Source organism: Mustela erminea, chromosome 1 (assembly GCF_009829155.1).
Source record: "Mustela erminea isolate mMusErm1 chromosome 1, mMusErm1.Pri, whole genome shotgun sequence".
Taxonomy (NCBI): Eukaryota; Metazoa; Chordata; class Mammalia; order Carnivora; family Mustelidae; genus Mustela; species Mustela erminea.
The window spans coordinates 154,985,311-155,007,960 of NC_045614.1; the positions used below are offsets into that span (position 1 = coordinate 154,985,311).

Genomic DNA, 22,650 nt, shown 5'->3' on the forward strand with positions numbered 1-22,650 from the left:
CTTATTGCAGATAAGACACTGAAGCTCCTTACTCCCCATCATACAGAACATCATTAGCAAAGGCTAGTCTTCCACTTGGCCGTTTCCAAAATTCTGTACCACCTTCCAATTCCATTCTTCCTTCCCATCTCCCTTCCTTTCTTCTTCCCTCTTGCTTCTTCTTTCTTCCCCTTCCTCCCACATGAATGGGGATGCCCCTTTAGTGTCAGAAATTATTCAATGTTGCTAGTGTTCACGTAAGAAACTATACCCACAATGGCAAGAAGGCTAAGAATTATCCATAGAAATCTAGAGAAGTGGCATGAATGCCAGTCCTCTCTCTCTCTCTCTCTCTCTCTCTCTGCTTGCTTGCTTTCTTTTTCTTTCTTTATTTCTTTTTTAAGATTTTATTTCTTCATTTGGGAGAACGAGAGAGAAAGTAAGAGCAGGAGGAGGGGCAGAGGGACAAGCAGATGCCCCGCTGAGCAGGGAGCCCCACCTGGAATTGGATCCTGGGACCCAGGATCATGACCTGAGCTGAAGTCAGACACTTAACCAACTGAATCACCCAGGCACCCTCTCTCTGCCTTATTTCTATACTGTTCCCATTGAAAATGGAAACCTCACTATCCTATAAAACAGAAAACAGTACATTACATATGGGTGCCGGACATTTTTTGCCAAAGAACTGAATTTGCATGGGTACTCTGCAGGCCTTTTGTGAAATGTCACCAAACGAAACAAACACACATGACACCTGGACTGCCCAGAGGAAAGGTTCCAGGGCAAACCTCAGGCAACAGATCTCAGAAAGGAGGTTATTAGTGAGGTCAGGAGGGAGCACAGGAGATAGATAGTTGGCTGGGTGGGTGACCCTCAGACAGAAAAAAAAAAAGTTTTGCTGATTCGCAGATTTAAGCAGCAGTGGTTTTCGAACTTAATTTTTTAAATATAAAATGTTTTGTTCAGATACATTTTATCCCAAAACATAAAACAAATAGGACTGAAGAAACCAAGAGTGCCCTGCTGAAGCGGGGCAGGGGGGCGGGGCACGCAAGAGACCTCTGTAGTGGTCCCTCTTATGGGAAAAGCATAGCACAAACTTTAACTTATTTATTTATTTATTTATTCTGGGGGGTGGTGGGGAGGGCAGAGGAAGAGTATGAATCCCAAGCATGTTCTATGCCCAACACAGAGCCTGATGTAGGGCTCAGTCCCACAACCCTGAGATCATGATCCCAGCCAAAATCAAGAGTCAGATGCTTGACTGACTGAGCCACCCAGATGCCCCACAAATGTTAAGTTTATTTGTACTTAAATATCCCTCAAAATAAGTAAGCAAGACCAATTTCTTAGGATTAAACTATGGGATCCCAAGCATGTATTTCAGGAAGAGTCCCTAACTCAAGCCCATTCCAGCCCTGGGGGGTTTCAGAGAAAGGGTATGCTTCTTTTTCCTGGAAACTCTATTACTTCTCTTCAAAGCTGAAATTCTACCTGAAGCAGGATAGGGGGCATGAGAATAAACAGTTTGCCTTCCTAGGGAACTTGCTTGGGGGCTGTTGGACTGTTGGGGGCTGCATAAAGTTTATCCAGTTCTAAATAACAGTTTTGTTTAGAGAAAGTTATTCGCAAACACACATCCCTCAGTGCTGCCCTGGGAAACTGTCATACTTTTTTACTCCTTTAGCAATTCACTATGTTCAGAGAACACTATTTTTGTGTCCAATATCTTGTCAGATCCCCACCCCATAAAGCAAGCTGGACAGAGGTTATTATCCCCATTCTACAGAGGAGGAAGCTAAGGCTTAGAAAAATGAAGGGACTTCCAAAGGTCACATGACAAATACATATGTCTTCTGATTCCTAATCCAGAGCTTTATGCATGCATGCTAGCTATATAAGTCTTGTGTCCTAGTAAAGGCCATGGATTTGGTGTTCTGTGTCCTTGGGGACCATCAGTGTCCTCATTACACAGCAGGTGTAGTAATAACCTGTTCCATCTCACTTACAGGATTAGGAAGGACAAAGGAGAGGATTTGGTAAAAACACTTGGTAAGGCACCATGTAAGGATACTCCCCACCGACCTCTGCAACCTTGGCAGGTTCTCTGTCCTTCTATTAACTTGGACTTTACTTTTAAACCCCAAAATATTTGTCTCACAGTATCTGACGGTTTGGTGCAAAAGTCTCTTGCAAAATTCGGCAGGTGACCAAAGTGGTCACCCAGCCATATTTTTGCATAACCTCAAACCGAAGTTCTCTCTCCCTATGTTGGAGATTCAAGGATGCGTTACCAAAGGCTTCCAAGACCGCTCTACCCTGAACCCCAAGCAGTGGCCATAAGGACTGTGAGTCCAGCTGATATGTTAAGGAGGTCCTCAAGGTGTGTGTATATGGGGGAAGCTGGGCCTTCGTGGAGTCATCGCAGTCCAGGCTCTTTGTCTTCTCCTCAGCAGAATCAGAACCTGAATTTGGCAAGTTCATCTGAGAGTGATTCATTCTTTGCAACCAAGTTCTGTGGGAATGACTTTGTGACATCTAATGGCAATTTTGTCTTTTTTTTTTTGTTTTTAAAAAAAGAATTCACGTTGGGTCTAGCCTCTGTATAGATGGGCACATCCTTAGGAGGATAAGTGTTGATAGGGGCGTCTGGGTGATTCAGTGGATTAAAGCCTCTGCCTTCAGCTAAGGTCATGGTCTCAGGGTCTTGGGCTTCAGCCCCACATCGGTCTCTCTGCTCAGCAGGGAGCCTGCTTCCTTTCCTGTCTTTCTGCTTGCCTCTCTGCCTACTTGTGATTTCTGTCTGTCAAATAAATAAAATCTTTAAAAAAAGAAAAGTTGTTGATAAAAACAAAATCAGAGTAAAGAAAGTTGCAATAATTTAGGGAATCTTTACACTTTTACATAATGAAAATGCCTTATTGTTTTTCCAAAGTATACACATTATACATGTACATTATTTAAAAACCCCAAATCATTCAAAAAACCCAGCAACACAGCAAAGCATGCGGAAGAAAGAGAAAAGCACCCATCCAGAAAAAAGCTATTGTTAATGTTTTGAGTGTATTCCCCCAGACTTTTTCTTATGTATATAGTTACAAAAATAGAATTATATGGTATATGTTTTGATATATCAAATATCTATAGATAGAGTTGGACATCTTTCTATGACAGCAAATATATGTCCTCCTTTTAACCAGATATGTAATACAGGATATTTTTTCTCAGGCTGTGAGGTAGTCTCTTCTGAGTCCTCCTTCCCTCTTAAAGGCCATTATCATCTGAGCCTCTTCTCTTTCAGGGATTCCTGATGCTGGATAGTTCTGAGAAATGCACTGACCTGCTCTCTCTGGCTAATACCAACAGGTAGCCAGAAATACCACTGGCCAGCTGCATTTTCTCAGGCAAATTACTGTCTTGTCCAGGGCCCCAGGTTTCTCCATGTATGAAACCAGAAGTTTGGGCAACAATTTCCTGAGATTCCTTCAGCTCTAAATGACACATTAGCTTCTAGCTCATTGATCTCCATGGTTGCCTTGGCACAGGATGACCCGGGCATGGAATGGAAGGGGAGCCCCAGCTGTGCACTGGCATGAGTTACTTACAGGCCTGGAAGAACCCTTGTTGGTAGCCGATGCCTGAGCTAGCAGGGCTGGGGAAGCCCAATGATCGGGGACAGCGTTATTCCAGGAAAACAGCACTCCTGGTTTCCTTCCAACATGGCAGTAGGCGATGTCTACAAGGAGGCATCAAACTCACAGCATATCAGCAAACACAGCCTTTGGGGCAGCTCGGTCTTTTCTGAGCATGAGTGCCTAAACTGCAGGATAATTATGGTATTCGTAAATACTGATACTCATTTCCCATTTTAAAAGCTCTTTGGCCTATATCTTCTCATGCAAGTCTCATTCCCCTCTTTGATGGGGGAAATTGAGATTCAGAGAGTGTGATGATTTGCCTATGACCAGCAGACAATTATTTGCAGAATGAAGAAGCCACCCCATGCTGCACCAGTGGATTCCCCCACCTCTACTCTCCATGTTGGATACCTAGACACATGACAGATGCACACATATGGGCAAAATGCTCACACAGACGCACTCCTCCATCCCCACCCCACCACTACTAGGACCCACGACAGCAAGCATTGTCCTTCCCTGGCTCCATCTACTCATTTAACACGTATTTGTCAGCATTATGCTGGGCATCAGTGATAAAGTGGTGAGCCAGGAGACATGGCTCCTGATCTCACAGAGTTGACCCAGAGTCATCGAGAGTCTAGAATGAGGCAGGGATAGGGTGGATGTGAGGATGGGGCATTCAGTGTGATAACAGCAGCACTGGGCAGTGCAGCGTAGCATGGGAGCACCCAATCCCTCCTCAGAGGGATCAGGGAAGGCATCTTGGAGGATGAGACATGCACGCTAAGACCCAAATTATGGGCTGGAGTTGGCAAGACCCTGGGTGAAGCTAAAGAGAGATAGGAGGAGTTAGGCAGGTCTCTGGGGATGACAACTGGTAAACCCTATGGGTATTTATGGAGCCAATGTTTGTCTTAAGGGTAATGGGAAGCCATTCAAGTATATAGAGAGTGATACCAGTGAAAGGTTCTTATCAGACATTCTCTTTTCCAATCCTACTGTAAGATATACTCTGGCTATAGTTTTCGCAAAAATATGGACGCTCAGCTTCAGGATACATTCCTATGTAGGCTGCCACCTGTTTCACTGTTGTTGCCACTTCCTGGGTCTCTGTGGCCTGTGCTAACGTGGTTCAGATGACCAGAGTACTGTGATATGCCAGCGTGTGGGCCAAAGAGCTTCCTATTAGTCCCTGCCCCCAGCATCAGCCTTAACCCAGGGCCTGGACTCCAGCTGACAGAACATAGACTGACCAGCTAGTATTGACCAGCCCAGTATAACCAGAAGTTATAACTAGAAGCATAGCTAGTATAACTAGTTATGTATATTAAAGTATAATGTAGTATACTTTAGTATATATATAATATAGTATACTTTTAGTATATTAAAGTATAACTAGAAGCATGTGGACTAGAAAATTCTACCCTCATTATAAGCAAAGGGAAGCCATATTAATATTCAGTAAGTTATAAATAACAATAATTATCAATGAAAATGATGATGACTCACATACCATATTCGATAATTACTAATTGATCAGTATTTAGACAAAAAGAGAAGCCTTATAGGAACTTGTAAAAAGGGAAAGAAATGGTTAAATAAATTACAATCTTGGGGCACCTGGGTGGCTCAGTGGGTTAAAGCCTCTGCCTTCGGCTCAGGTCATGATCCCAGAGTCCTGGGATCGAGCCCAACATCGGGCTCTCTGCTCGGCAGAGAGCCTGCTTCCTCCTCTCTCTCTGCCTGCCTCTCTGCCTACTTGTGATCTCTGTCTGTCAAATAAATAAACAAAATCTTTAAAAAAAAATTATGATCTTGTATAAAAAGTATATGTGTATTTGCTTGTATATATGCACGGGATATCTACAGAAAGATTTCCAAAAAATTAACACTACTTCCTTCCGGGACGAAGAACAGGGAGGCTAAGGACAGGGATGGGAGGGACATTTTTTTACTACGTCCATTAGAGTCTTTTACACTGGGAAACACAGGAATGTGACACACACCCAATTAAAAAAATAAAATTATACTTAACAACTCATCCATTCAGCAGAATCCCCTGCAGTGATAAAGAAGAGTGAGACTGAGCTATATATAATTACAAAAATGGGTAGTTCTCCAAGATCTTCTGTTATTTAAAACAGCCTATCTCAAAACATATACATGTTGTAACTTTGTGGGGAATAAGAAACAAAGCAACTCATTCTATGCATATGTTTTTTAGCATATACACAGAGAAAGTTCTCTGTGCCATTCAATTCAGTAGCCATTGACCACATATGGCTATGTAAATTTAAATTAATTAAAATGTAGCATTCAGTTCCTCCATGGCTCTAGCCACATTCGAAAGCTACCAGCCACATGTGGCCAGTGGTTGACAAATCCGACAGTGCAGACAGAACCCATTTCCCTCAGAAAATTTCGCTATACAGAACTAGTCTGGTTGAATCCAGCCCTGACTCACACATGGGACTGCAAGTGTGTGAGAAGGGACTCTGTACTAAGTCTCCATACTGTTTGAATTTCTTTTTCTTTTTCTTTCTTTTTTACAATTGCTTTTATAATTTTACAAGAGAAGACGATGACTTGCAACTGTGGCAGGTGTTTATGCCTCATGAAAATCACATCCTGTATTTTTTCTTGACTCCTGCCAATTCCACTTAGGAGTCAAGGGAGAGCAGAGCACAGCCCAAGGGGCTATTCTGGTGAGAGGGTAATGGAGACCACCGCCATCCGGAATGGGAGCGAATGCACCTCTGGGAGGGAACCTCTCAGGTAGTGGCTGACCATCGAGCTAGTCTTGTTTCCTTCTGGTCCTCTGCTTTTTCAGCCACAAGGGACAAAACCGGTTTGAGCGCCTGCCAGAAGGAAAGGCAGAGGCTGAAGTATTTTTAGTTCTTGGAGTTGTGGAATCTGGCAGAGGCAAGGCAGGCACTAGACAGGGAGGCCCACCTCCAAGGGACCCCAAGGTCTCCTCAGAGATGGAGACCTCTCAGGGTGGGGAAGACACTTCTCTGAGGCGGGGACGGCCATCCTATAGCACAGTGGGATCATACTGATCATACTGCGCCAAGCTCAAAATGGCACCTGGGACTAAAACTGACAAGAACAATGGATCTGATAACTACTCCATGGTTTCTTAAACTGGAGGAATGACAAAAGAGGAGGTGAAGAGAACCTCCGAAGAAAAAGAGATGGGAGGGAGTAGAAGTGTGGCCAGGAGGTAGGTGGGAAGAAACATTACAAAATTTTTCAACTCAAATAAAACTTGGATTTGAAATATTAAACATCGCTCTGGTTTTCATCCACAAGACAGAGAAAAGTGAAATTTCCTAAGATTATAAATAGATGGAATAAACCAAAACTCTGGGTTATAACTGCTTGGGGCACTTCATTTTTCCTCCCCCCTGGAGGAAGTTTAGTCCTAGCCTGGGGTCCAATTTTTTTCTTACCAGCAACAACAGAAACAGCAAAAAGGACACAGAAGCTTTAAAGGTGGCTCAAGATTCTTCCTTTATTGAATTGGAATTTGAACTGGCACACTTGTGTCAATTGCTCTTTTCTTCTGTGGAAGAATTATAATGGTCATTTCATAAGCCATCTGTTCTTATAACCCTAGCCCAGGCAGGTGGGTGGCTCATGCTTCACCCTCATTCTCTTTGCTCTTCTTTTGAGAATGTTGGTCCTGCCATATTGTTCTACACCCAAAGCCTTGGCTTGGATTCTTCCCTCTGTCTGGAACATCTTTCTCTCAGGCAGAGACCTCTCAGATTCCACTCATCTTAGAAGACCCAGCTCCTCTGAGTCAGAATTACTGTCATCCACCTCCTGTTGTGGTTTGTGTGAGAGTCAGTTGAGAGTGTGCTCATCTCTTGCATGAGACTGTGAGATCCCACAGGGACAGACAATACGTCTTCATCTCTGTGTCCCAGCTAACCCAGGGCCTGGTTTACGGTAAGTGCTTAAAATGCTGATATCCTTCTCCTCCTCCCCTCACAGAATCACCACCTTATTCCCTCCATTCACATTATTAATATCTACTGAGCCAATGTGCTGTGGGGAAAACAGATTGTGGTAGGTTGAGTCATGTCACTCCAATGAAGTCCATGTCCTTATTCTAGAACCTGTGAATGTTGTCTCATATGTCTAGAATCTAGGGATCTCAAGATGAGGAGATTACCTTGAATTATCTGATGTAACCACAGGGTCTTTATAAGAAAGAGGCAGGAAATCAGAGACATGTGATGAGGGGCCACAAACTGAAGAAGGAAAACAGCCTGGAGAAGCTGGAAAAGGCAAGAAAATGGATTCTCTCTGAGAGCCTCCAGAAAAGAACCAGCCCTGCGGACATTGAGCACACAGACAAACAGGGCATGGCCCCAGTCTTCAAGGAGCAGCTTTTCTTTCTACACAGGGGAGAGACAATTTAGGAAACTAGGACAATAGCCATGGAAAGTGAGAAGTAATGAAAGTCTACAATTCACCACCCAATCACCTTCCTAAACATATTTTGTGGCCAAGCTTCCATCTTCAAATACAGCACTGAGAAATGAAAACAGACTCCATATTTGATTCAACCCACGAGGAGTGCAGGGGGGGATCTGTACATTTTACAACCTGAGATTCTGTTTGTACAACCTACGATTGAGCCAGATCTACTAGATTCAGTCAACTGTCAAACCGTGGTTGTAGAGCAAAGAAATAGGCAGATGGGAAACAGCATCTGGGCCAGCTAAAACCCACGCCTTCCGTGGTTCCATCAGTGATGAAAACAGGCTCATTTTCCAGATTTATAGCCCTCCTGAAATACAAATGGAAACTAGAAGATTGGATGGCTGTCACTATGATTATAGCCTTGTACTGTAACTCTCGTTTTCCTCCCTTTTGATTTTGTTTTTAGGTTACTTTTTCTGATTAGTAAAGAAATGTAAATTTAGGAAGTTTGCCATAGTCCCACCCCAGAAATATTTATCAACAAATAAAAGTCTGAAGATTGGGGCACGTGGGTGGCTCGGTTGGGCAACTGCCTTCAGCTCAGTCATGATCCCGGAGTCCTGGGATAGAGTCCCGATTTGGGTCCCAACTCCATGGGGAGTCTGCTTCTCCCTCTGACCCTCGCCCTTCTCATGCTCTCTCTCACTCTCTCTCTCAAATAAATAAAATCTTTAAAAAAAAAGTCTGAAGACTTAGCATTTTTATGCATTCAACCAAAGAAATTAAATAATTGGAGGTATATTAAAAATTTGTTTTTTTCAAAGAGGAAGCCCCTAGAGATAGATGGGAGCCTCAGAATAGTATTTGTTCTCAGCTCCCTTAACTTTCCATATCTGTAGCATTACTCAGGAACCACATTCTGAGCAATGAGGCCGAAACAGGGAAAGACTTCCAGTCACCAAGGAAATACTAGCCATAGGTTTATTAAATTCCAGGCCATGCAATAGTTCATTTGGTCCTCATGATAACCCTGCACAATAATACCACAATCCCTACTTCACAGATGAGGAAACAGAAGCACAGAGAGATCTGGCAGCTTGTGGAGCTAGCATGTGGAGAGCTAGCATGCGGGAGAGCAGAAATCTGAACCAAGTCAAATTATCAGCAAAAAGCCACATGCTAACCACCACATCACACTGCCTCTCAGAAAAGAAGTTAATTGATTTTACTAAACTGCACCCATGAAGACAGGAAAGCAAACAAACAGGACTTAGGAAGATTTTTTTGTCATAAGGATTAAAACAAAAAGGCTTTATGAATAGTTGAAAGAATCAGGACTATCCCATTCCCATTATAATTTTTAAAGATTCCCACCCTCCCCCCAATTTAAGTAGTAAAAATACATGTTTACTGTTGAGGATTTGAGCAATATGTAAAATGTAATGAAGAAAATAAAAATCATGTGGTTTCATTCAGCTGCTTCTTTCTGTGGGCCAAGTCAATGTTTCTGAAAATGAGATCAGTAGACGAAAGAGATCAAGATCACCTGGAGCTCATCTTTAAAAATGTGGATTCCGAGACTCCATCTCAGACTTACAAAAGCAGAATCTCTGAGGGACCGACCTCAGAATGCAGTGGCACTTTACAGCTCTCAGCCCTAGAGAGGCTAGAACTCATTCAGTGAAATCTCATGCTCTCCACAGACCCAGGGACTACGACCTAGGCAAGAGCCCCTATTGGAAATTCTCACTACATGTCCATTTCGTTTCGAGGAGTCTGAAAGGGAATTTAAGGAGTATTTCTAATATTCCTTATAATGTACTAAAGTATACTATATTTAACTAATGCTTTTTTACATTTTGAAATTTAATTTTAAGTTCAATTTTAAAAGTAAAAGTTGCAATTTTAGTCATTCTTATGCCCAGTAGAGTTTGAGTACCACTGCCAGAGGCTTAAAAAGAGAGGGCCAGAATTCTTAGACCCAGATTTCAAAACTAATGTCCCCCATCCCCTACCCCCCTAAAGCCTAACCACCCCCCTCCTTCCACCTGCCTTTCCTTTCTGAAACCAAATTGTCATTCGGGGCAGTAGAAAAAGGGGAACTGAAGAAACCATGTCCCATTTGAAAATCAGGCTTGGGGTGAGAAAAAAAACAGATCACTCCATGAGTATATTTTCCTGACCTTCAGGGTTCTGGGCTCAGGGTCCAAACTGCTTTAATGCACCCCAAAGGGCCCCCAAGTAGCATTTGTGTCCTCAGTTCTTTTTCTTTTTAAAGATATTACTTATTTGAGAGAGAGAGAGAACACTAGAGAGAGAGAGCTAGCAATCATGAATTAGGGGCAGAGGCAGAGGGAGAAGCAAGCTCCCCGCTGACCAGGGACCCCCCCTACCCCCCAATGCAGGGCTCGATCCCAGCACCCTGGGATCATGACCCGAGCCAAAGGCAGACACCTAACCGACTGAGCCACCCAGGCACCCTGTGTCCTCAGTTCTGAGCCCATTCAGAGCCCTGCATCTAGCTTTGCTTTTCCATAAAGCAAAATGGCTCCTCCCCATTAACATCAGGCCCATGTTCTAGCTATTAGCCAAACAAAAGATTTTCCAAATATGGACCCAAAAAAGCATGTGCACTTTGAAGGCCACAATAAGCTTAAATAGCTAAAACATATTTAAAAAAAAGAAAGCCAACAATTGACGCCAAAAGCGTGAGTCCTTAAGGAACAGAACAGCAAGACAAAAGCCAGAAAGAGGAACAAAAATATGCATTCTAGGGGAGGGGCAAGCAGGGAGGTGTAGATTTATATGGAAGAGCTGACATCATTGTTTCCCAATAATGCTCTGCATGCAGGAAACAGATGGGAAAGAAGTGGTGGAAGGGACTACTTATGGTAACAGCGCATGCTCTCTGTTTAGAAACCTGCCATTTGGAACCTAAATGTTTTACTTTGAAAAACTAGGGATGAGAGCTCCATTGCCAGAAGTTTTATTAAAAGTCTAGCTAAATCCTGCTGAACTTATCACCTTGGCAATGCGTGGTAAAATGGAGAGCCTGATTTACTGCCAGCTGACCTGTTTGGGTCCAGGGGACACAAAGCTGTGGAATGGGAATTTAATATTGGACAGACAGGCTTTTGGTCCTGGTTCCTCTATCTCCTGGCTGGGTGATGTTAGTTAGGCAAGTTACTTAACCTGAGTTGGTCTTCATATAAAGAATGGGGTTGCCCACCAATGCCATACTGGTAGATTGAATCAAGACACATAATTAGGAGGGTCACTTAACATCATTAAAAAGTTTTTTCTCTTTTACCAGTCTCCCTCGTTGTCCTGCCCTTAGGCAGGGCACCAACAGCAGCTAACCCAGTCACCACTCTTGGTACCATCAGCTACTCTGTCTTCTCCTGAGGATAGTTTCACTCTCCTGCCACTGAAGACAGCCCCCACCCTCAAGCTGGGTCACAAGAAGTCCCTCTCAACTCCTTTTCCCAGAATTTCAGCGTCTCTCCCTCAGGGTGCAAGAAGGCATGAGCAATTACAAGTATCAGGCAAGACCATGTTGTTTCCTGTCTGTAGACACCAAGCATCCCATCTCCCCCAATCTCTGCCATTCCTCATGGTCAGATGATATTTATCATGGAGTCCTTGCTACTCCATGATAAATTTCATTCTTGGTACTTCTCTTAGCTATCCTCCCCTCCCATGACCTCACCAGGCTGAGAGCAACTTGAGAGCATCTTTGTAAATCCGAGAGTGTCTTGCACATTAGTTAAATACTTGTTGCGTTGAAATGGAAAAAAAAAAAAAAAAAAACCCACACAAGATGGTTTCTGAATAAAAACATGAAAAGATCCAGGGAAAGAAATATGCATAATTGCACAAATTAGCTCAACTGCCTGTCACGAAAGCTATAGATTTATTTATAGTTTGCCAGAATCCTATTTTATATGTCAAATTATTTTCTGGTGTCTTTAACAGTAAGAGCTGGGATATGTTGCTTTGGGAGAGGGGGTGACATTCATCCCTCTCTCGCTGGGCGAGGTGGGGATGGGGTCCCCAAAGGCATTCTGGGGCAGCATCATGCTATGGGCGGGGTCCTAGGGCCTGGTATGCATCAGCCAAGCTTGAACTAGAACAAAGAGTGCCTGAGACTCCATCCCAGAAACTCAGTTGGTTCTGGGGCCCCGCCAAGAATGTGGTTCATACCAAGGAGTGACTGGTGAGGCACTAGGAAAAGGCAGTGTTTCTGGGGCATCCTGTGCAAAGTCTGGGTCAGTTTCTATCTTGGAGTAGCTAGGAGCCCCCAAGGGGAACCTTAAACAATCTTGGATTCCTGACACTGTAGCAGCCCATCAGAGTGTCTCTGGTCCTGAGCTTCCTAGAAGGGCTTGAACACTGACTTCCTTAGGAGGAAATAGGGTCAATCAACCAAGTACTGTGTGCTGGCCATGGGGCTCACCTCGAGAGGCACTTTGCACGACCAAATGTGCCTGAGCTGCTGACTGCCAGCCGCCTTCAGCAGAGCTCATCACCGACATGCCAGTTAGAAAATAAGATAGTAAGGCTTTAAAAAAAAAAAAAAAGGCGGGGGGAGGCGCCTGGGTGGCTCAGTGGTTTAAAGCCTCTGCCTTCGGCTCAGGTCATGATCCCAGAGTCTTGGGATCGAGCCCCACATCGGGCTCTCTGCTTAGCAGGAAGCCTGCTTCCTCCTCTCTCTCTCTCTCTCTCTCTCTGCCTACTTGTGATCTCTTTCTGTCGAATAAATAAATAAAATCTTTAAAATAAATAAATAAAAATTTAAAAAAAAAAAAGAAAATAGGATAGTAAGGGAAATGAAGATCAAGCTGGGTGTCTGGGACTCTAATGCAATGGGCATTCCAAGAAGAAAGAGGATTGTGGCTGCTGTGGGCAGGGAGGGGCCTGGGAGGAAAAGGTGGGGTCTGGTTGGTCTTGAAAGCTGGCAGACTTGTGTGAAAAGCGCCTCGAACAGGGGAAAGTGCCATGCAAATGTCCTTTGTTATTATCATTAATGATCTAATGGCTGGGGGAAGAACCAAGCAAAGGGAGAAAAGGCTATTTTTTTTTTTTTTTTTGCAGGGTTATGGGTTTGTGTTGTTTTGTTTTGTTTTATTTTTACAAAACTAATGTAAATGCCAAATTGTAAACTGTGCTACTCTGGGAGATTGTGTTTGTGCTCAGGACCGTGGCCTTGGGAGTCAGGTAGATCTGGATTTAAATCCTGCCGTTCCCATCTCCAAAATCTTTGTAATGTATTTAACCTCCTTCATCAAGTTTCCTCCTCTATAAAGTGGGGATAAAAAATGCCTGATTCTTACAGATGTCAAAAATACGACTTTGTATGGATAAAGGGACTGGCACATGGTAAGCAATCCATGCAGACATTAACTCTAACTACTAATAAAAACAACAAGCGGGCGCCTGGGTGGCTCAGTGGGTTAAGCCGCTGCCTTCGGCTCAGGTCATGATCTCAGGGTCCTGGGATCCAGGCCGGCATCGGGCTCTCTGCTCAGCAGGGAGCCTGCTTCTCTCTCTCTCTGCTTGCCTCTCTCTCTACTTGTGATCTCTCTCTGTCAAATAAATAAATAAAATCTTAAAAAAAAAAAAAAAAAAAAAAACAAGCAAGTCTGACCTGGGGCTCAGCCTTCATTTCTGGGTCCCTTCTCTTTTTCCAAGACCACCTACTTTTCCTCCTTCCTCCTTCAGCTACCAGCAGCATCATGCTCTCATCTTTCTCCATCAGAAGTTGCTCTTAGAAAAAAATCTAATACCAGTATCTGCTCTTCTCTGAATCACAGTCGCATCTTTCCTCTGCATGCTCTTTATTCTAAACCTTACCTAAAACTGCATCCCGGAGGGGAGGGTTAGAGGGACAGGCTCCAGACTCCTGAAGCTGTAGCAGGATGCGGCCCCACGGAAATAAGGACCTGAGGCCAGCCCTGCCAGGGAGGAGCATTAAGATCACTTAAACTCAAGAGCTGCCTTTGTACAGGGGCACAGAGATAGCTCAGAAAATTGGGTGGGACACGCACACATAAGCAAAAAGAAAAGTCATCTGAAGGGTGGGAGTAAGTGGGAAAAAGCTACATTGGCTTAAATTCAAGACAAGTTATGAGTGAAAAACAAAACAATAAGAAAACAAGTAGATCCACGTTCCTGGTCCTCCAGACCTGTGTGAAGGCACCACAGAGGGGACAGTGGAATTCTGAAACCCAGAGGCCAGTGGGGGTGGATAGCTCACCCTGATCAGTCTGTTCTGGAGGAAATGAGCACCAGGTCACCCCAATTAGAAGGGTCTGTCGCTACTTTGTTCCAAAAATATTTAGCTACAATATCTAATGGAAAAAGAGTTGGGGGGGGCACATTTCTTATCCTCAGACTAAGTCCTGGGTCTTTCAGCCCACCTGCTTCTCCCACCCACAGCCAGCCACGCTGCCACAAAATCCCAGGAAACTCTCCAGTGAGGTGATACCCAGGAACAAACAGTCCCCAGCAAGGGTTTCAGGACGGCCTAGGTCAATCAGCTTCTGGAATTCAGAATGCGTTCTCCCCTCCTCCCCACTCCCACAGAAGTTTTCCAGTTAGCCTACAGATGCCTGAGGGAGTGGGGGTGGGGTGGGGTAAAAAGGATGCAGCAAAATCTACAGCTCCAATGGAACAGGGAGCTTATTCCCCACTTACAGCATTGGCTATGGAAAAGGGTGCTCCCGCTTTCATCACGTTCCCCTAGGCCCCAGCACAAGGCGAGGCCTCCAGCTCCCCCCTACCCCATAGCAGATGGTTCACTTAGCTCCAGGGAATGGCGGGTGACAGAGAGTGGGCTTCCTCAGCAGGGCCAACACCCGAGCCTCCTGAGGCTGGAAGGCATCTGAGTGGCCGCCTGTGGGGGTGGGTAAGGGAAGTGGAAGGGTGAGGCCATGCCTGTGGTCAAGGGGCTGTTGGCACAGGTCTGGAGAGTGGCAGGAGGGAGGGCTGTGGGTAAGTGGAAGTAGCTGTTTCTATTCTCTATGAGGGTTGTTTGCCATGTCCAGACGATGCAGAGTAAGTGACCATCAGACTTTGTGTTTTCAGTTTGCTTCTGGCTTAAGGCCTTAATTCTCCTGCTTGGGTTCTTCCTGGTCCAATTCTGGGACCCAGATATGGGGATGTCCCTCGAAACTCAAGCCTGTGAGGTTGTTGTTCTGTCCCCACAAGCTCAACCTCCAGGACCTGATTTCTCTTTCAGTTCCCTTTCGTTACAGGAGCGGCGGGGCACCTTTCTCAGAGCTTTCTGAGGGCCCTTTGGACTCAGGTTGACATTTTGCTCTTCCACACTATGCCCCAAGGGTCTACTCTCCCATGGCTCTGGGAAATCCCTGCAGGAAATGGCCTCTTCATTCAATAGGGCAATAAGTCTGCCTCCAGTCTCCCTTTGTGACTGACAACCCAACTGACCCTATCATTTACATCTCATTGGAGCCCTTGCTCATTCAGTCACGGATGGCAGGTGATTATACTAGGACAAGTCCAGGATTTTATGATAATAATAGCTACATTCATAGCTTTCCATATGCATGTCCTCTGCCAAGTGCTCTGCCTGTATGAACTCGGTTATCCTCATATCAGTCCTCTTATCACCATTTCACAAATGAGGAAACTGAGGCCCAGGGGGGTAAGTAACTTATACCAGGCAAAGTTGGAATTCAATGCCGAACAGTAAGCTTCCAGAACTCCTAATGCGAGTACCCTGCAGAGGCACCCGACGTGGGAGGTCAGGGAAGGTTTCCAGAAGGAGCTGAGACCTAAAGAACAAAGAATGAGGTAGGAAGGATTTGACAAGGATGTGCCCGCTGAGATGCTGGGGAGGAAAGGCCTAAGCCAAAGAGCGTAACTTTTGTGGTTCTCCAGGCAGTATTAAATCCTGCCTTGAACAGAAAGACTTTGTTCCCATTTATGTTTGGGTATCTTATCTATTTGATCGTAGATAGTAGCTTTCACAGCTCCTCCTTTAGTTATGACAGGTAATCTCAGAGCTTCATTGAGTTACTGGTTTCTGAAAGTTTGTTCACATCCCCTAGACTGTAAATTTCTCGAGTCTGGGGTGCATGTTTCTCTCCCATGGTACCTCCCCTATGCCTCAGTCCCTATTTGTTAAATATACCAATAAACAGAGAGAATTATTTAGCCTCAGAAATTTTATATATATATATATATTTTTTTCTTCCTTTTCAATCTGATAAAAACTAGAAAAAAAAGCCTCAGTCATAAAAAGGCTCACAATTCTTATCAAACATTCAGAGGATACATTCTGAATAGTTAAGATTCTTTATCCAGGAAGAAAATGGCCCATAAAACCCTACACTGCCAGCAGTGGTTCCCAACTCTGCCTGTGCAATGGAATCATCTAGGAAGCTTTTAAAACATACTCATGCCTGCCTGGGCAACAAGACATTCTGATTTAATTCTTTTGAGATGGGACCTGGGCAAACCCTCACATTGCCTTTTTTTTTTTTTTTTTTTAGCTCCTCAGGTGCTTCGAATGTACCACCATCATGGCAAACCACTGGGTCAGACAATATCATCTTTTCCCAGAGATCAAATAAAATGACAGAGTTGCTCAGAAGGGTGAGAATGTCCTCAGCCATGGGGTACCTGGGTGGTTCAGTGGGTTAAAGCCTCTGCCTTCGGCTCAGGTCATGATCCCAGGGTCTTGGGATCGAGCCCCACATCGGGCTCTCTGCTCAATGGGGAGCCTGTTTTTCCCCCTTTCTCTCTGCCTCCCTCTCTGTCTACTTGTGAGCTCTTTCTGTCAAATACATAAATAAAATCTTAAAAAAAAAAAAAAAGAACCTCCTTCACCCTTCACAGGGGAGACAGTTGACGCAAATGGAGGCAGAAGACAGCTTTTCCGGTAACGTTCTCTTACTGGTCCCTGGTCTCCCGGCCTCAGAATTTCCAAGCCATGAGGGAAGAGCCCAGGTGCTGGGCTGAGGATGGAGAAGGTAAGGAATGCTGGTGGACGTGCTCCGGCCTCCCGGGGCCTCACCAGCAGCCTTCCAACTGCAGGTGACAAAATGATGGGGTTTTCATTACATTGTTGCAAGCAAAAGGCCTTCACGTTCACCGGTCAAAAAAGAAGATCCCACCAAACTGTACTATTTTCAGGATACCAGTGAGGGAGGGATGCTCTTCTGCCTCTAATCCGGCCAGGAAGATAATGCTATCTGGTTCCCAGGGGAGAGCTGAGGGTTGGCATGGCAGTCATTGTGCTGGCCAAGTTGGCCACCAGCAACTTTGAGCCATGCTTGAGTGTTCTCACCAGGCAGCAGGAGAGTGGTCAAAGAAGCAGGGGGAAACTGACCCTTCACATCAGGCCTGTGTGCGGCTGGCACGATCAACTGCAGGGTCTGAACTTGGCATCAGTGTGAATGCCCAGAGAAAACGCATACACGATGTGTGTGTGTGTGTGCGCGCATGCACGTGTGTGTGTGTGTGTGTCTGTGTGTGTGTGTTTCTATAAGGAAGGGCTTCTGGTTTTCATCAGCTTCCTAAAGATTAAAGCTGAAGCTTGGCCCTGGGCAGCTTCTGCTCTGAGCTGGACACCTATTCGTCACCCACACACCCTCTGCTAGCAGATTTATCTGGCTGAAGGTAGCAGGGCTGGCCAGAGCAAATGACGGAAGTGGATGGCATTCATCTTTTATGCTCGACCGCAGGGTGTAGCTTCCCCATTTGCAGATGGCCTGAATACAGCGAATTGTCACCAGCTTTGTCTTCTACCCCAGCTTCCCTCCCTGGCCCAGCATAAGTACTCTCTTGGCTTTCCTACATCTCTGTCCTTCCCTTCTGCCCTTGCGCTTCCAAACCTGGATCCATTTCTCTCTGTCTCTATGCAGGATCATTCCATTACCCTTGACTCCACACTTCAATACTCATGTATGTCTTGTGAGGCCCTCCCCAGCCTTCTGGTTTCTTTACCATGCTGACTTGTCACCCTCAGGATTCTGGGTTGAACTTCCAGGGTGGTGGGCAGAGGGGCAGTGCCCAGGTCAGCTTTTCCTCCCTGGAAGCAGAGGCCAGACCTTGTCTACTAACCAATACATGCTTCAGAAAGTCTGTGAGGAAAACACACTGTCTGAGAAAAAACCATTAGCGTTTTGCCTACTGATGCTATACTGCAGGAAAAATAAGAGGCAACCACATAATGAGTTTTAAATGTGGCAAAAAAAAAAAAAATCCTAATCACTCTCATTTATATAAGCTGTTTATTATGCATACCTAATTCTCATGTGGCACAAGAATGGTGTCTAGACCATTAAGTGGGTCAGTTTCCTTTTGTTTCAAAGCTAAACTGTATTCAGGTACGTCAGACTTGAAAGTTTGCTGATCCTGTGACAGGGCTGTCTGCTTTCAATTTAGGAAAAAAAAAATCATTAGAGGAAAACGTTGGCCTAGATGAGAAAGCTAGGGAAGAAAGAGGAGCCTGGTAGGCCAGGTCCCTCAGCAACCTCTGTGATTTACTGTATGACCTTAGGCAGGTCAATTTACCTGTCTGGGCTTCCTTGCCTCTCCTGCCCCCCACTTCACCACGGCTGGGAATACTGGGTACTGGTTTTCAATTATTTTTCTTTAAGCAGTAGCCCCTTTCCTTTTTTTTTTTTTCCCCTTCCCCAAATGAAACCTGTATGGAAGCCCAAAATATAAAGCAGGTGAAACAAGAGATGCCAAAGGCTGCCTTTGAGGTGTCTTCACAGAATGCTGGGATTCCTGGCTCATCTTATGATTTATGACATTGTAAGAATGGGGCGGGACCAGCAAGCACCCCCATGCAACTCTCATGCTTGAAGGGGGGGCCCAAAATAACACCCACATGGTGGGCAGGGGCATCACAGGAGCATTTGTAGTGAGCCTGGACTTAAACTTGAAGTTCCTCAAGAAAACAGGTGGAGGGAAACATTTCCTTCTGAACTTCTGAGGGTAGTGGTTAAGATGCACCCTTGGAGTTCTATCACATTCAGAAAAGTTTAGTCCAATTTTAATTCAAATTGCCCTCTCCCGGATTATTGGAGAGGATGAAATGAGTTGACTTATTCTTGGTTTCAAAAGAGGCAGTTCTGAAACCTGTGGTCCCCCGAGCTCTGAGATACTAAGCCATTTGTCCTAATGGAACAGCACACACTGGAGTCTAGAACGCCACAGGAATATCACACCACTGCAAATTACTAGGTGGTACTGAGTCTTAAAAAAAAAACGGAACTGAAACAAAATCTTTGCCCTGTTTTTGAGATGCACACTTGATACGAGCTAATCAAATCGCTTTTGAGATGATTTTCCTGGAGGCAGAATTATTCTGCACAGTTAAACAGCCCTCCAGTTTCCTCCTTTGTTATAGCTCTCTATGTGTAAATACAAGGCCTATATAGTGAACTGTTTTCTCTCTCACTTAAGTTTCTGAAGACAAGGCCTTTTTGTCACGGTATGCACAAGACCAGTCAACCTTACAAAAGGAGTCATTTTCTGCTCAATTTCCTCAACTTTCCTATGATTAAAAACTTCTAACCCCAAATGCTGTTATTGTACTCTAGATTGTTTTCTTTCCCTCTGCACCAACAAATGTTTAAATTGTCTCCACTCTGCAGGATTCCCCCCACCTTTTTTTTTTTTTTTTTTTTTTTAATGCAGTCTGACCTTGAAAACGGAGAAGCTGGCTCTCCTTTTCTTTTATATGCTCTAAACTATTTTAAAATCCGGGCCCTCTGACCTTTTTACAACACTCTTCTTGTCTGACACACCAAATGCTAATCTGAAAGCCAAGAGGAGGTAAAGGGTCTGGGGGGTTGGGAAGGGGAGGGAGGGAGGTACTATATATCTGGCATCCGTTCAGAAATTCAGAAAATGTTTGTGCAACCACTCCCCCAGCCAGGATCCACCGCACCCCCTGCCTTCCAGCACATTAATAAAAAAAGATGCGAGCAGATGAAATTGGAGAGCCCGAGAAGGACACCCAAGGCGGTCGTAATTATGTACCCGGAGAAACCCAGTGATCACCATCCCAGAAGTCCGGCCCGCATCCCTCCCCTCCGACATCCACACTTCGCGATCAGGACCCCTGGAGCTCCCACCCCCCAGCCCGCAGAGATAGCGGGTTAAACTTGAAGCAGCACCGCCCATTAACGGCTGGTGTGCGACCAGCGGAAGGACCGCCACAACTTCTGCACGTCGGGGCGGCAGCGCCGTGCACCTTCGGAATCATACGTGTCTTTCAAAAGAAAAAAAAAGTTCACTGCGCCCACAGGCCTGGACTACATTAACTCGTGAACCGAATCTAACACACCCCAGCAGAGTCCATCTCGCCCTCAAACAAAAAGAAAAGGTGGGGGTGGGGGGCGAAGGCACTTTACCATCCTGTCCGGAGCTTTCCAGATACTCGGTCAGGTCACAGCCGAAGGCACTGGAGGCTCCCTTTCGTTTCAGCTTCTGCTTGGCACCCTTGTTCTTCATGAGTTAGTCCCAAAGAGGTTGCCCCTCCGTCTCCCCCTGCCCTGTGCGTGGCACCGCGCCTAGGCCGGTCTCCCGGGTCAGATCACGGGCTGCGGCGCGGCACTGAGGGGCCGCATGGGCGCGCGGACGAAGAGCGGCCCGGGGCAGCGCGCATGGAGCCCGCGGGGCGCTGAGCCCGGCGCGGCCGCGGAGCCTGGAGTCCACGGCGCGCTCCTCCAGGGCCGCGGGGCGGGAGGCCGGGCGGAGCTGGCGGCCGCGGGCCGGCCGGCGGGAGTGTCACTTCCTCACTCGGAGTCCCGGGGACTTCCACGGGCTCCTGCGGTGTCTTCGGGTGTTTTCCTCCGCTTCGGAGGGAGGGCGAGCTCTCCTCTCCGCCTCTGCAGATGCCCCGGAGAGGACGAGCGCGCGGCGAGCGGGCAGCAGCCGGAGGGCGAGCAGACAGCCCGGGGGCTGCGTGGCTCCTCTGCCCTGCGCCCGCTGTCTTGCCTTCAGACGGCTTCGGGAACGCGAAAAACCAGCATCCTGTCTCTCTCGCCCGCCCTCACGCCTTCCTTTTTTTCCTGTCTTACAAATCCTAGGATCATCCAGCTCAGGAAATGCTGGAAGGAAGTTAGCTAGGGAGGGGGGCGGAGGGTGGAAATTTTTGGCAGCTCCGCGCTGCGTGTGTATGGGGCCGGAGGAAGTAGGTGGGTGGGTTGAGGAGTGCGGGGTGGGGGGGCGGGGAGGACGCGCTCCGCCGAGAGCTGGTCGGCGGCTCTGGAGATAACTGGGCAGCTCGGGAGGAAACCGCCGCGCTCCCAGGAGGACCCGCAGCCCCAGCCGCCGGCTTCCTGCCCCACCGCGGCTCCTGCAGGAGGGCGGGAGGCGGCGCGCTGGCCTTCGGGACGCAGGGTGCTAGGTGGAACTGTAAAAAAGTCCTGCCTTGTGTTGATCCTCGTTGTCACCATCTCTTTGACACTTTCTATTTTGGTGCCTGCGTTCTCCTACACAAACACTCGAAGTAGTGACAGAGACAAAGACAGGGAGTCCGGCGGAGAAACCCGATGGCGAGCGGTTTTCCGCCAGCCACTCCCATCCTCCTCTCCAGCGCCCAGGTACCCCCAACCCCGTTAGCTCCCCTCCGACGCTGAGGGAAGACTGGAGGCTGCTGCCTTGTAACCGCTGCCCAAGAAATCAGATCTCTGGTTACAGATTTACACACACACACACACACACACACACACACTCCACCGCACACACGCATTATTGCAAGTTTGCCAAGTGGAAGTGATTTGCGGGGTATCCAGGATTTAAGGTGACTGATATTCGAGCATAATGGGGAGAAAGTAGTCTCCCAGGCCGTTTGATAATTTGTCTCCAGTTTTCAGGAGGACGTGATTTTTTTTCTTTTCCAGTTAGATCTGAAATTCCTTGACTTCTGTGTACTCAGCACACAGTAAGCACTCAAATTCTTGTGATTTAACCATTTGAAGATTAAACTTCCTGTATAAATTCAAATCCATATATAGACATTCATACAGTTCAGAATGCTGACGGAAACTTTATAGTATTTACTGAATCCCTTTACAGTCCCTTAATTCCCTATGTATCACTTTGACAGTGAACTTTGACCCTTAACCTTTTGTCTTTGCCAGAGGTCACAAGTGACAGCCTGCCTTCTGAATCTGGCCCCCAGATGTGTTTGGTCTGGCATACACAACGCTTTAAATTTTTTAAAATTACGTGCCAACTTTAAAGGGTTAAGAGATTTCACTTAAGAGATCTGAGTTTCTAGCTCCTCTTGCAAAAATGGGAGATCTGGTAACAGGGAAAGTGCAATCCCACATGGCAAGGATTGCTGATGCCCGCTGTGACAGCTCCCTTTCAGGTTTGCAGCTCCCCCCACCTGTATTCCCCCCCTTTGCACCTGCCTGACTTCTGGAGCCACTGGAGTTCCAAACCCAAGCTCTGTGTATGGGGTCTCCTTCCTTGCATTTTCCATCCGTCTGTCAGTGACACTAGCATAGCCATCGTCATCTTGGCTAGACATCTTCAAGTAACCACTGACTCATTTCTTTCCTCCCAACCCCACCTCTAGGCTAGTCCTGCCTGGACTGAT

General features: G+C 46.1%; 1 protein-coding gene across 2 annotated transcripts in view; it reads right to left on the bottom strand.

Moving 5' to 3' along the window:
* ARHGAP31 (Rho GTPase activating protein 31) overlaps nucleotides 1-20,575 on the bottom strand; it is a 113,591-nt gene extending 93,016 nt beyond the window's left edge. For both annotated transcript variants that reach the window (XM_032347931.1, XM_032347922.1), the window contains exon 1: nucleotides 20,453-20,575. In XM_032347931.1, coding sequence (XP_032203822.1) covers nucleotides 20,453-20,552 — 100 coding nt within the window. In that variant the 5' untranslated portion in view covers nucleotides 20,553-20,575. The remainder of the gene's footprint in view (nucleotides 1-20,452) is intronic.
* Between the last annotated feature and the right edge of the window lie 2,075 nt (nucleotides 20,576-22,650).